Source organism: Pteropus alecto, unplaced genomic scaffold, assembly GCF_000325575.1.
Source record: "Pteropus alecto unplaced genomic scaffold, ASM32557v1 scaffold21, whole genome shotgun sequence".
Classification (NCBI taxonomy): domain Eukaryota; kingdom Metazoa; phylum Chordata; class Mammalia; order Chiroptera; family Pteropodidae; genus Pteropus; species Pteropus alecto.
This window is the reverse complement of record NW_006436282.1, coordinates 25,567,802-25,582,765: the sequence shown is the minus strand read 5'-3', so window position 1 is coordinate 25,582,765 and position 14,964 is coordinate 25,567,802. Positions and strand designations below refer to the sequence as shown.

At 41.5% G+C, this 14,964-nt stretch overlaps 1 protein-coding gene across 2 annotated transcripts in view; it reads right to left on the bottom strand.

The window, feature by feature from the left end:
• ANLN (anillin actin binding protein) overlaps positions 1–14,958 on the bottom strand; it is a 47,296-nt gene extending 32,338 nt beyond the window's left edge. Inside the window, exons 1-5 of one of the 2 annotated variants that reach the window (XM_006912065.3) lie at positions 14,752–14,958; positions 8,855–9,008; positions 6,257–6,556; positions 3,148–3,527; positions 1,853–2,075 (exon numbers count right to left, since the gene is read on the bottom strand). In XM_006912065.3, coding sequence (XP_006912127.1) covers positions 1,853–2,075; positions 3,148–3,527; positions 6,257–6,556; positions 8,855–9,008; positions 14,752–14,769 — 1,075 coding nt within the window. In that variant the 5' untranslated portion in view covers positions 14,770–14,958. The remainder of the gene's footprint in view (positions 1–1,852; positions 2,076–3,147; positions 3,528–6,256; positions 6,557–8,854; positions 9,009–14,751) is intronic. The other variant, XM_015589460.2, reaches the window with a different exon arrangement.
• Positions 14,959–14,964: the final 6 nt, after the last annotated feature.

The following is a 14,964-nucleotide window of genomic DNA, read 5'->3' as shown; positions in this document are numbered from 1 at the left end:
CTATGGAGAGAGTTCTGAAATCCAGTACAGCTCCAAAATACTTTTTGATTCTACTAGAAATATTCATCCAGAAAGTGAACAATATGAAAATAGTTGAAAATTTTTAAAAAATTACCATACTATTTAATTCCATGCCTATAATTTAACTATAGAATTTAGTTCTTTAAAAGAAAATTGTGTTTAAGGTAGAATAAAAGGACGACAGGGATTAGAAAACCTTTAAACTAAATAATCAGAACCTAAATGACTGGAAATTATATTAATAATACATCCTACCCACCAAGTATCCTGGCCATGATAACCCAACTACTTATATTTCTACAGTCCGACTTATTTTATCTTGCTTTCAAGAACTCCAACATATGAAAATCCAGGAATTCTTTTTCTCTCAAAAATAAAAATTAGAGATCATTCACTTTACCAAAGGATGTCTTGATTATACAGGCTTCAAACATTACTCATTTAAAATAGCAGGCAGTACATTTAAAGTAGAACAAATAGGATAAATATCACCTCCATCATGGGGATGCTGGAACTATACTATGTAAAAGGAGGTTATCTCTATCAGAAATTGGCAAACATTTTCCTATAAGGAGCCAACAAATAAATATTCGGGGCTTTGCAGGCTACGTGGCCATTGTCACAGCTACTACACTCTGCATGAGGCATGCAGCAGTCACAGACAATAAGTGGGCATGGCTGTGTTCTGGTACAAACTCCTTTGCAAAAACAGGTAAAGGGCAAAATCTGACCCATGGCTATAGTTTGAAGACTCCACATGTCACTCATTACCACTTCATCCCATAACTCAAACTAGAGTCCATTATAAATACAAAGAAACATGTAAATTAAGTATCTCTGAGGCCCTGTTAATGTATTCTGGGAATACACATTAGCCAAGAATAATAAGAATGTTTTTCTATCTATGCTGTTCTTATCTATGCCCTAAGTCTTTAAAATTTTGGAGTGACTAATCCTACTGCATGTTAGGATTTTGCTATTGTTCCCAGTTCTCATTTTGGGTCCTCTGTAAACTGACTGCTGGTTCCTACTCACCCCATAACTAATGGATCCTCCACTCTCATCTGTCTACTTCTCTATTACGATGAACCATAGTTTCTGGAGAGAGTGTGTTTTCAAGAAGTTAAAAATTTAGATTAAAACAGTCTCTCCAAAAGTAACTCTAATGAAAAAGAATATAGTTCAAAGTAAACAATATTACTATAGATTTGAATGATATTTTTTAGTCCTGTGTCTCTCAATCAACAGCATGTGGGGCATGCCAGTAGGTATAAGGCGCCACAAGATAATTATGGACTTCCAGGAGCATCGATTTACTTTAGTAAGTAATTTTGAACTTTCACATGTCCACACATACAGCATACACACAAATCAATGTAACTGGGAGTGGAATCATTTGTATACGCATTGACCTCCCTTTGCTAAAGGTGCTTTCATAATGAAAGTTCGAGAAGCACTACTCTGCAAACACACTTGGTTACAGACTATTTCTCCATTATGCCCTGAAAATGTGACTTCCAAGCAGACATGCTTTGTCTGCATCAAAAAGTACAGAAGACAATATCTAGTACAGTCATTCTAGAAAAAATGCACGTATAAACAGTTCGAATGTAACAGGTGAAATGCTTTGACCAGTAACTGGGTTAGTCTACACTAATGAATGTTCATTCAATCAATTAAAGCTGAATTCTAAAAATGTCTCCTTTGATAATTCAGGCATTTGCTCTGGCAAACCCACACTGTACCATCACAACTGGATATTTAAAATGCTGAGAACAGACACTCTGAAAGTTGTCATTAGTAACTTCAGATTTTTTAAAAAATACATCACCCGGTGTTGTAGATTTGTCTTTAGGTTGAGACTGCAGACAAATTTCTCTGCTTAATTCTTCTTTGGGCTGAACTGTCTGGGGTACAGTCGACTTGCCAATGGGTTTCGATACCTCTGTTTTCAAAGGACTCACAGAAGTTTTTTGAAGTACCTCAGGATTTTGTACCCCACAATTTTTAGCATCGGTGATGGATACAGATTTCACTGGAGAAGCAGCAGCTTTCTGAAACATGATAATACTTAGGGTAAATAACATCCACAGTGTCTAAAGGTAGTCCTATAACAAAACTCAAATCCTATTTGCTTGGTGGCCCTTATATAAACTACGGAAAAAGATTTTCTTGCTGTCTAATAGATCAAACCAATGTGAAAGCTTTGAAAAAAAAATCAATTTTGAAAATGTGATTATTCAAATTATAATATTTGATTTAGTCTGCATAACAAACTGATGGATAATTTGGGATGAGGGTCAATCACTATTTAAAAAAAACAATTTCTTTCATATAATCGCACTAGAACTGTGTTAGACCAAATTACATATTTTTTGTTTTAATTCAGTATTAATTTAACAAAATCAAATCATGTACCTGATGCTTAATCATAATAAGGTATTTAGTAGTTACTATGTGCCAAGCACTATGCTATGTGTTTTATGTACATTATCCCATTTCATCCTCCCCATAATCCTTTCTCTCTCATTTTACGAATGGAAAAACAAGGTTTTGCAAGATGAAGTAACTCGTCCAAAGGCACGCTTCTAATCATGTGGCGAGGCTGGGATGGAATGCAGGTCTAATTTCCAAACCCAGCTCTACACTTAAAGACACTGCTCAGGAACACAACCTTTTTCTGTTTTGGTTTCTAAAGATTGTTTTTAAAAACCGTTGAGGCAGGACACGTGAAAGGTAAGCTTTCAAGCATTTCGAAAGGCAGGTGACTACAGCTACAAGTGCAGGTGACTACAGCTACGAGTTTTCAGAAATATTTGATGCACTTATACACATACCTAAAACACTCTAATGGAGAGTGCAAGTTTTCAGTGCTCTCCCTGATGACTAAGAAGAGACTCTGCCATTCCATATTAACATACTTTAGAATTGCACTAAATTAGTGTTAATTTAGTTAACCACCAATTTATCTCGGGCCAGAGTACCAAATTTAAGGTATGTACTTTTTCTATGAAACAAATATTCTAAAAATACCTATAAACACTAGGAACATGTTATAAAATACACAGCTACACGCAAACATACAACATCACTTATAACAGAAAAGGTTTCCAAAACTGTACTTACCGCAGAGCTGGAAACGGCGCCCTTAGCCACAGGGGCACGCTCGGGACTCGGGGTCTGGCCTTTACTCAGCGAGGCCTCGCCACCCCTGTGGGAACAGCATGCAGCTTCCTGCTTAACACTGCTGCTATTGATCCTGGCAGATGCTCCGCTTGCAGAGGAAAATTTGGATAAACAAGCGGTACCAGGCTGTCCTTGTGCACTGTTCTGCTTTGCAGATGAGCAGTTGACGTCATCTTCCCAGGAGGAAATAGTTGCAGCGAGGTCGGCCAGACGACCCCTCCTCCCAACTGGGGGTGCTGAGGCTTCGGAAGGTTTGGGAGGGGAGGCCACCTTTTCCTCCGGTGCCCTTACGGAGATGAGTGAGCTCTCGGGGATATCATCTGAAAATGTTTTCAGAAAAACAGTTAACAGCCATGTTCAAGAGATGTATGTTTGTGTAAATACCAGGATCGCTCCATTCAGAATTTTAAATGAGGTTAACAGGTTTAGCTGGTAAAAAGCTCTCCCAGGCGTGAAGCTAAGTGGCTTAAATTTGACAACATCTTTTCAAATCAGATAATACTTAATCTGAACTTTTTAAAAAATAACTTTGTTATAGCTATGCCATAAGATACCATACATTTAGGTTATATTTTTAGAGTTAATTCACAGTGCTATAATACTGCACAATTTAAGATTATGTATTCCACAGGAACTTTTTGTTTTAAAAATAGATTGGACCAGTGCTGTATAACAGAACTTTTTGCAATAATGGAAATGTTCTAAAGCCATGCTGTCCAGTACAGTAACCACCAGCCACACGTGGCTAGTGAGCATCTGAAATGAGCTTAGGGTAACTAGAAACTTACCTCCATTTTAATTAATTCAAAATGTGAAAGCTACATATGGCTAGTGGATACGGTACTGGTGAGCACAAGGTTAGACTAAAATGTTTTCCTGCAGTTACCTCATTTGGAGATAAATCTCAAAGAGGTGACCCTTCGCTAGTGAGGGGTCTAGGCCTGATGCGCGAAAGCATACAGCGAAGTCAAGGCCACGGCATTTTCCCGTCCACAAATTCAGTCGATGGGCGAGGGACTCCTCCCACTGTCCTAGGCTTAGACCTCTGCCTGAAGTTTCAATTCTGCTCCCCCCAAATCCTCAGAGACCTTGCTCCCAATAACCCCTCTTCCTCTCTGCAAACTTTCCTCTCTGCACATCATACGCTCAAGTCCCTCTCACCTTAAAAGAAATGAACATTCTCTCATCACAGGGACTCCCTTTTGAGCTACTGTGCCTCATTCTCCACACGATATTCACTCACCGCTCAACTCACTTCAACTGCCTTCTGCCTACACTGCTTCCCAGAAGTTCCCTCTGCTATTGTCACTAGATGCCAGTACGCACTTTGCAGGCACTTTGTAGGCCGTGTGTTTCCATTCGTGACGTCCTGCGCTAGTTCTATCTTTGCATCCAGTTCTATCCTTCCTGGTCTCCTAGCAACTACCTCCTTTTGGCTACTCCCCAGGCACTGAAGATAACATACCTGAAGTTGAAATCACGACCAACTTCCTTCTCATCATGGCCTCTTCCTCTTTTCCACCCTTATCCTCCACCATCTAGTCATCATGTCCTACAGATGCTTTCTCCCAAATCTCTCAAATCCAGCCTCTCCTCTTCGCTTCCACAGGCCTTCGTCAGGGTGTTTCTGGATTACACCACCAGCTTCCTAACTGGTCTTTCTGCTTCGAATCTCTACACTCTTCCATACTTCCTCAATTCTGATGCCAGGGTGAGCTTTCGCAAACATCTGCCAGCTAACCTGTCCCAGCACCTCCCTATCAGCCTTTGGAATTTGGGTTAAATTCCGAAGGCTCTGGCCCTTGCTGCTTTCTTCAAATTTATCTCGTTTTTCTACCGCAGTGCAGTCCACCGAGCTGTCCGCCTGCACTGTGCTGGTGCGCTTTGGAACTGCTTTTACTGATCTGAGCTTGGAGCCGGGCTACCTGCGTATCTTGAGAAACCTTATATGTTTCCCAGCCTGCCCAAAGTCATCTTTGAGAACATAGGGAAGAAAGTTCTCTCGGGTCTTACTGCCAGTGATGGTTCCGCTTTTATCTTACAAACATTAGTCATGTAACTCAGCGGTCCCCAACCTTTTTGGCACCAGGGACTGGTGCTCCTATGAGAATCTAATGCCTGATAATCTGAGGTGGAGCTGAGGCGGTGAGGCTAGCGCTGGGGAGCGGCTGCAAACACAGATGAAGCTTCGTTGCCTACCAGCCGTTCACCTCCTGCTGTGTGGCATGTTCCTAACAGGCCACAGACCGGGGATTGGGGACCCTTGATGTAACTGATAATGTTTCCCTCTTCCCATTGGCTGCTAGGAAGCTCAGAGCCATCGCTAGCAAGTGTAGGGGACCTAAAGGTCTTACTTAATAAACTAACTTTAACCTTCACTGTTTTTCCTTCCCTTCAGGCTGATCTCCTTATTTTTCGTGTTTTGTAATATAGGTATTTTTGTAAGTCATCTCAAGGCTTTTTTTTTTTTTTTAACAGGGCAAGAGATAAACTATATCACAGAAGAACCCTGAACCCTGTCACATGACTGTTGATCTACTCTCAGGCCCTCCATCTATTTGTGGGCCCATGAAAGGCAGAGGCCAGGTCCCCTCGTCTGCCTCCAGCACCTCAGCACAGGAAGGTGCTTTGCAGGTGCTCGGCGAGCGTTCTCTCCCGCAGAAGAGCACTGCTTTCCTCAGTCACTCTAGTTCATTCAGTTACCGGATCCACGAAATAGTTCCTGAACACATTGCTGAAGGTCAGCCGCACTAATAGTATAGTTTGTTCTCTGCTGTTTTACATTGCAAATATAAGATCATTCTGTTACAAAATCGGGCTTTGGAGAACTAGTCTAAGAACCTCATCATCGCCTGCTTCAATGAGAACGACCAACAGATCAACGTACTACTGACTTGCAAACCATCTGCTAGTGACCAAGACTCGGGGTATGGGCACAATAAAACCATTCACCGTTCAGGTGTCAACTGATAAATAAAGGTTTCAACAAACCAAGTCGAATCTTAGGGAAACGGAGAGGAGGCCCACACCCCACCCATCCGTTTGATACCTGTCGCACCATTCTCCCAGTGACGCCGCTGGGCGGCCAGCTTCTGCATCCGCGCTTTAACCAACGAGGCTGCGGCTGCTCCCGGTTTTGAATTTGGCCCTTCGCTCGCCGGCGCCGACTGGGCCGGGGGGTCGCTGGCCGGAGCGGGTGCCTGCTGCCGCGCCTGAGGACACGGCTTCGGAGAAGGAGGTTTTGCAGAAGCTGACTGAACCGGCTGTTCGTTTTCCCAGTTCGAAACGTCTGCTTCAGTGTTGTCGGAACAGCGTTTTTTTGATGGTGATGGTTTTGTACAAGATTTCTCTACATTAAAAAGGAAAAAGACATGGATGGACCTCAGGATAATCACGCTAAGCGAAATAAGCCAGACAGAAAAAGTTGAAAACCACATGATATCACTTGTATGTGGGATAGAAACCTAAAAGCCACAAATGAACAGGACAAACAAACAGAGACTCCTGGACATGGACTATAGACTAGTGGCAACCAGAGGGGAGGGGGCGGGAGGAGGAGGGGAGAGGTAAAGGCATCAAATATGTCGTGACAGAAAGAAATCTAACTATGGGAGGTAAACACACAGTGTAAATATATATATGCCTTACTGGTAAAGTGTACAGCTGAAACTTATTGGATTTTGTTAACCAACGTCACCATAAAAAAATAATTAATCTCTTAAAAAGAAAAAAAAACAAGAGGACAAAAATTCAAAATTCCCTAATTTCTCACAGCATGAAAACTTGCCTTAGGTACTTAAATTAATAAAACATCATGTTTCTCAAATCCTTTAAATGATTTTACCTACAACAAGAAATATGTAAAATTCTACTTTTTTTCAGCAACTTAGAAATCTGATTTGAGAGATTTCTTTTTGAGAAAACATAATTTACGGTTTAAAAAACCTGAATGAAAAAAATTCATATAATGTTCGCAAGATATGTGCATAGTACTTTATGTAGTCTTAAGACACAGGAAATTAAAAGTGACACATGTGGAATAAGCAAATGTTCCAGGGGGCATTAAAGACCATACGGCCTGACCACCTCCTTTTTAGGTAAAAAAAAGGCAAGCCTGGAAAAATTCAGTGACCTGCCTAAAGTGACACAACCGAACTAAGAGTAGAAACCAAGCTTTCCATATTTCGAACAAGCTTTCATGGAGCCATAATAAAGAGTAGAAGGGCACCTGGCTTAAGGTATAGGAGAGAGGCAGGGCGCCGGAAAAGTGACTGAATTACCTGGTAAATACCAAACGAATTTATCAGCACAAGTGTTTAACAACATTTCCCATTTTAAACTTCCATGAACACTTCTAAATTAAATTTTAAAGTCCTAAAATAAAAAGGAGCTATCCAAACACAAGGCATATTATTTCTACCTAGGAATGAGTTTTAATACATCTGCTGGAAAATTAATAATTTTCTAAAGTAAGCACGTAAATGCCGTAAGAGATGTTTCATTGGTGGTCTAACCAAGTGATCTTGCTCCGGGAGTGACCGCAGTCGTGTTCGTGAGAAGCCACGACTGCTCTCATTGATGTCGATCTAATTAAATAGGCATCACAAAATTTTCTAATTTTCTGTAATTCATTTACTTATTTAATCATTTTTGGAAAGTGTTTCTATTTTAACATGCAATACCACCTCAAAATATAGAATTCTTTAAGTTTACCATCCTTATGTAAAACCATAAATAATGCTTTCATTTAAGCAATGAAATGCAGTTCCAACCACTAGTTTTCAAGTGCACAGTACTATTTAGTTGTATAAACTCATGTCGCGGTAGAAACAGAAGACCCTGGACTGGGGCCAGGCCTCTATCTTCCTGGCTGAATATCATATGTGTGTATTTCTCTCCCTCCCTTCAAAATATATAAATACACAAAAACAAATTCTCATTTTATGGTTTGCTTCCAAAATAACTGTTGCCAGCCCCACGCCCTCATCTCTGCTTCTGCCTTATATAATACTCTTTTTCCATCTGCATTTTAAAGTTATACTAAGGAAAAGTATGACCTCCAGACTATTCCACACTCTAGGAAAAGCCTGAGGCAGGTGGCAGGGGACGCCAGGATTTAGGAAAGAATAAGATAGGTTTCCGAGTATGTGTGAGCGTGTGTTTCATTTCACCAGTTCTGCGCCTAGCCCTCAAGAGTTGGCTCAGCAGGTGATGAAAAGGCTCATGACATTTCAAGCAGGTGCAAGGAGGTCTGCCTTTCATTGCCCCGCTCATGCCAGAGACACCACTGAACGTGGTCCAGCGGTTCTAGCATCGTTGGAGCAAATACACTCCACAGCACTGCCCATGTAAGCATTCTTCTGTTCCTTTCTTCTTCTTTCTTCCATTGGGTGGCTTTAAGAATAATTTTGGGTGGAGAAAAATAAAGTTCAACCAATCAATTTAAAATATTTGTTAAAAGAAACTCTGCTATGGCCCTATAGGTCTTAGGCTTGATATAATAACCTTGAAATAGAACAGAAGCCAATCTTTCCCCGAGAGGCTGTTACATTAGCCCCCCGAGACCTTGGCTCTTCTGCATGCATGATGAAATGTCTGGGGCTTCTCTCCTTTAAGGCATGCAGATTTTGCTTTTCCTCGGGCTTACCTCCACTGGCAGACAGGGGCTGCTGGTTACTTGCTTCTGAAAGCGGCTCTCTGGCTCGCTTGGCGTGAGCCGCAGACCGGGCTGCGGCCGTGGGCCTCTCAGCCATCTTTTTCTGAAGGTTCTCTCGCCTGGCACGGGTTCGTTCAAGCAGTTTCTACATATGGGACATTGAAAACACAGTTTAGTCGAAGGTTCACAAAACTTCAGTTGTCTTCTAAAATCACCAGTTGCCATGTAGGATAAAAGTGAAATTTTAAGAGTGAAATCCTATGTAACTTAAGATTCACCAAATGAGCATCCCAATGTCAAAATTATTACAGATGTAATATGAACAGTAATGGGGGGAGGGAATAAAATGCGGATAGAGTAAGTTAGCTGCGTAAGATTTTAAATGGCCACGGATTTTTTTTCTGTTTCCATCAAAAGGTAGAATCTATTTCCATATCCTTGAATTGTGCGGGCTTTATGATTTACTTTGACCAATAAAATGTGGCAGAAGTGGCACTGGGTGACTTCCAATCCCAGGCCTCAAGAGGCCTTGCAGTGTCTACTCCTTCTCTCTTGGAACACTATACCATACGAAGAAGCCCAGGTCAAGCCTGCGAGAGACACGTGGTCCAGCTGACAGTCAGCATCAACCACGAGACATGAGAGGAAGGCCATTTCAGGCCCTCTGGTCCCAGATAATTTGCCAGATCATAGCAGACACCTGCACGACCCCTGGGGAGAGCAACAGAAACACAGCCCAGATGAGTTTAGTTTAAGCACTAGTTTTAAGTACTTGTTTAAGTGCTTAGTTGTAAGCACTAAGATAAATGAGCAGAATAATGGTCCCCCAAGGATATTCATATCCGAATGCCCTGAACCCACGAATATGTTGCCTTACATGGCAAAAGGAAGTTTGCTGGTGTGATTAAGTTAAGGACCTTGAGGTGGAGAGGTCATCCTGGATTATCTGGACCAGTGTAACCACAATGGCCCCAATAAGGAAAGAGAGGCAGGAAAGTCAGAGTCAGAAAAGCTGAGACAATGGGAGCAGCAGAGGTCAGAGTGGTATTATCGGTGGCTGTGAAGACAGATGAAGGGGCCACGAGCCAAAGAATGCAGGTGGCCTCTAGAAGCTGGAAAAGGCTAAGATATGGATTCGCTCCAAGGGCCTCCAGAAGAAACACGATCCTGAGGGAAAAAAAGCCCTACACAATCTTATGTTTTATTTAATTAAATATCAATATAAAATAAAAGTTTAAGTTGAAATCTCAGCCATCCCATAAACTCTTAAGTCACGAATACTTTTTTTACCCTGAACTGAAGCTCCTATTTGAATCGATGTGGTAAAAACAAACACATGACCTGTAAAACCATTTACTTCCTTCCAAATGTGCACAACTACAGGAGGGGTATAGGTTACTGGGCAGACATTACAGACTGCTGGGCAAACATAGATACAGTGCTTAGCAGACCAAGAAATTAAACTCTCAGCTTTTTAATTCCTTAATTAAAACAGAATAACAATTTTTAAAAATTCCTCCGAGTATACAAAAGAAGCAGGAGCTAAATGGGGAAGAAGACACAATTCTCTTCTCAGGGATGATTTCTAATTTAAAGCTCATTGAAAGAAGTGACACTAAATCTAAATGTTATGTCACTGAAAAGGTAAGTTATGACCCAAATGCCTTCTAAAATACAAGACTTTCACTCTTTATTTTTATTTTTTTAACGCCTACAGCACCTGGTCGTCCTAGGTGGTCTCCCATCCAAGTACTAACCAGGCCCAACCCTGCTTAGCTTCTGAGATCAGAAGGACCGTCACCCTTTAAATAAAAGTCTTCGACAACCTCAAAAGATATATTGTTACACAAATTCATATGTGTCTGACAATCTTCCCTATGATAAAATGTGTCACTCCCCAGATGCAAAACGGGCCTCCGGCCTCGTTACATGCCTTTATGGACATGCCCACATTCCACTCTAGTCTGTTAGAACACTGTGACTCAGTGTATCTTCAGTTACTATGAGCAACGGTCACAACAAAGGAATGTGGTTTTGTCATTCAAACGTATGCAAAGGTTCTATTGTCTATATTAGATTCAAAAATTGCAAAATCAAAAAAATTAAAGTAGATAAGCAGACAAAGTTCCTTACTCTGTAAAATAAAACTAATAAGCACCAAAGATTAATTTAAAAGAAAGGATGTATGCAAAGTACAAACTCAACAGCTCAGTAAATTTAAGTCATTTTTCCTTATAATAGTGCATCAAGAATTTCAGGGTTCTTTGTAAGAGACAAACAAAATATCCTTCAAATATCACACCTCCTTCTTCCAATAGTAGAGGCATTAAAAAACAATAACTAATATAATCGAGAAATAAGATATCCTACACGGATGAATCTAAGGTAACTGACATTTATCCAAGCAATTGCTGCCATACACACCTCCGATCATATCTGACAGACATTTCTCTAGAAAGTGTTCTTATTTCCCTGCCTTCTTAAACAAAGTACACTCGATATAAATTACTTACTTTCAACGTGCTCAAGGTCATTCTTTCCTAGGTTAATATAGAGATTTTTACTTAATTTTGGAAAATAAGAGAAACTCCATTCCAAACAGTAACAGCATGTTTGTTTATTTATAGCGCAAGAAAAGATGCTTTACAAAATATTTTAACTGTAGCCTCTTCTAAGATTCCTACACAGAAAGTTCTGACTTGGCACACCTGGTCTGTGGTTCCCTGTGCTAGCCTTGAACGGGGGTGACCATCACCTGTGAGCAGGTCTTCAAACTAAGAGGCTAACACCAATGTTATGAATAGTCAAGTTTACAGCTTTAAACTCCCCTAAAAAGTACAACAGCAATCACTAACTCTTATATAGGATTTAGTATAAAGTACTTTCAGCGTCTCATTTCATTTTCAAAACCTTATTTGGTAGGTTGTTTTCACTGCTGTGTTACAGCTGAAGAAATCCAGGCACAGTTTAAATAACAAGCCATAGGTCTCATGGCTAAGAGGTGGCAAGTCGGAATTCAAACCCAGGTTCCAAAGCCTGGGCTCTTAAACACTTCACTATATACTGTCTTTTGACTAAATCTAAATGCTCTTTTTCAGAATTTATTGTCACAGAACTAACTTCACATCATCAACATAACTTTTTTAATGCTATAGCTCATATCAGATCATCATAAACATTTACCTAAACTACTCATTCGTCCATGAATCAAGGTGGATTCATTATTTCTAGTTGGTCCATGAAGAACTTCAGAAAGATATCGCCCTGTGGACCCCCTCCAGATCCCGATTCAAACAAACTGCAAAAGCATGAGGCATGGAGAGAAATATGAACAGCGACAGAAACTGTTGTTCATTTTTTTGATGTGATAATGGCATTAAGATTATGGGTTTTTTTTTAAATCCTTAGCATTTAGTGATAAATACTGAAGTATGTATGAATGAAATTAGATGATCTCTAGCATTTGCTTCCAAATAATTCAGTGGGAGGGATCAGAGTGGGGGATACAGTGAAACGATATGGCCTTGTGTTACTGGGGAATGGACGCAGGAGCGGTTATTATACTTACAGTCATTTGAAATTTTCTACAGTTAAAAAAACTGTGATATTGTTCGAACAATTACTGTTATGTGTAATTATTATTTTTCCGTAAAATACTTTGCACCGAATGGTTCTCTTCTCTATTAATGAAGCAGAATGTTGCTGGATGTGCCTGATGTCAGGGCAACATCTCTGAATGGAACAGTGCTACCTTCATGACGTCCACATTCTGTCAGGAAACACGATCAAGAGGTAAATCAAGTGAGCTGAGCACTGAGAAGGGTGATCTCCCCTCCGAAGAAGAGAGCTCAAACTGTGAGCAAGAGCTTACATCAGAGGCTGCCGGGCAGAGGAGGCGGGAGACAAACAGTATGCCTGCGGCACCAATGACAGCAGGGAGGAGAGCCAGTGAACACCCTTGTGTGAGAAGAGTTTAAGATGGTTGTCGCCTTTCTCAACCAGAGTCACCTAGAGAATTAAGCCCTGGTGCCCTGACATTAAGACAATAAATTAAAATCTCTCCTTTGCTTGTTGGATGGCATGGGAAAATTGAGAAAACTGCTTCTCAGTCTCCTGCGTTCTATGGTTCTGATAAGAATCTCTGGCTGAGAAAGTCATTTTAACTGACTTTCAGTTCTTTTCAGAGAAGGAACTGCGCCAGTTCATTTCACTGTGCAAAAATGTTAAGAATGCTATAATTAAGCACCAAATGGTTGTAATCAATTCAAATAGTTCACTCACTACCAATTAAGGAAAAGACGTCAAAGCTGTTTATTCCCACTGCAACTGACCTAACTTTTCATAATATAATCCATACATATTAAACCATAGATATTTCTGAGCACACTCTAAAATGAAGTGTCTTTCCAATAAAGTTTCTTTTAATTGAGATTTGTACTAGCCTCAGAATGACATTTTAAAGTAAAGTGAAGTACAATTTTCAGCCAACTTTTTCAAAATACTTTGATGCTGTCATTCAGAAGAATAAAAAGATTATTAAGAACACATAGGGCCAATGTTTTAAGGAATCCTAATCTAAGTAACATAAAAATCCTTTTAAATTTCAATGTAAGTGAAAAATATATGGGGCATGACCAGCTCTATTCTTTAAAGCTAATATAAAAACGTGTTCTGGATTTTTCTGTCCAAATCTTTAAAAGTAAGGTGAACAAATGAATGTGTTTTCCCCCAAGATGATTGAGAATTTGAAACAAATAAATACTGCTGTGTTTGAATACAAGTAAACTCTTAATTGTTGAAACTTTTACTAACTTAGACTTAAGAAATTGTAAGCATATTCGCCCCCCCCCCAAAAAAAAGTATGACTACTCTCCGTAGCATTTAAGTTTTTTAATCTAGTGTAGAAATATATTTAGGTCCGCTTCGCAAAACCTCAAAAAATAACAGTTTGAAACTTGCACAACCTAAAGAAAGAGGAACTGGCCTGCAAGAAAGGGGAGCGGACTACTGGCAACCCAAAAGTCCAGAAAATGTCACTGCACGGTCTCAACGAGAAGTCAAAGTGAGAGAAATGATGGATACAATAACTACGTCATTACTCCATATTCGATTTCCCATGAGCAAAATACGAATTAACTATTGCTGTAATGTTATGCGCCATAAACACACACGGAAAAAGGATTACTTCTTTACTCAAGCTTTTTTTAAATCGCAGGCCAGTAACTTTGGTTTGTACATAAGCAGCCAGCACTGCTTCCTTTCGATTAGTGCCAATCTCGGGTGTGAAACTTCTGTCCCAGTCATCTGAGCAATGGAATCTTAAGGAACTGTTGACGCTATAGGATCGGAAGCAATGGTTTCAGACACCGGCTTATTCTAAGGTGTGGATGTCATTTCGTTAACAGCATCCTTAAGTGCTCGGCTCCTCGGCCGGCTACACGAAGCCCTCAAATCACATTCCATTCCATCTCCAAGCGGCGGTTGCACACGCAGCAGTGAGTCACTCGGGCACCCGACTCCACCCTGCGAGTTACCCACGCTTTTGCGTCCAGCAGGACCCGTCCCGTGGGGCCCAGCCGCACTCTCGGGGGGACAGGGCCCCGCTCCAGGGGGGCGTTCTAATAACCGGGCCGAAGGGAGGTTTCTCACTGCCGCCTTTTAAGACGGACTCCGAACCTCCCCCCACCCCCGCGCCCCCGAAGATTCACGTGCGGAAAACCGCAGACGAGCCGCAGGATCAAGGGCGCCCGCGGGCGTCGCCGCGGGACCCCCGCCCGCGCGCTCTGCGCACGCGCTGCCCGCCCGGGGGACCCAGGGGTTGACAGGTGGGTCGGGGACGGTGGGGGCCGAGAGGGGTCATGGTCGGCTGCGTCCGCAGGTTCCCTCACCTCCGTGAACGGGTCCATCGCTCCGGGCTTCGCGTGTCGATTGCAAGACGACGGAAACGGTGGTTCAAATCCGGAAAGAAAAAAGAAGTGAGTCCCGGCTCAGCGCGTCACTTGGAGAAGACCCGGAGCCCGGGGCAGGGAAACGCTCCCGACTTTCCCTCGCGTTCCCCTCGGCCTCCAGTGTCGGACTCGGCCCCCGGCGAACGTTCAAAT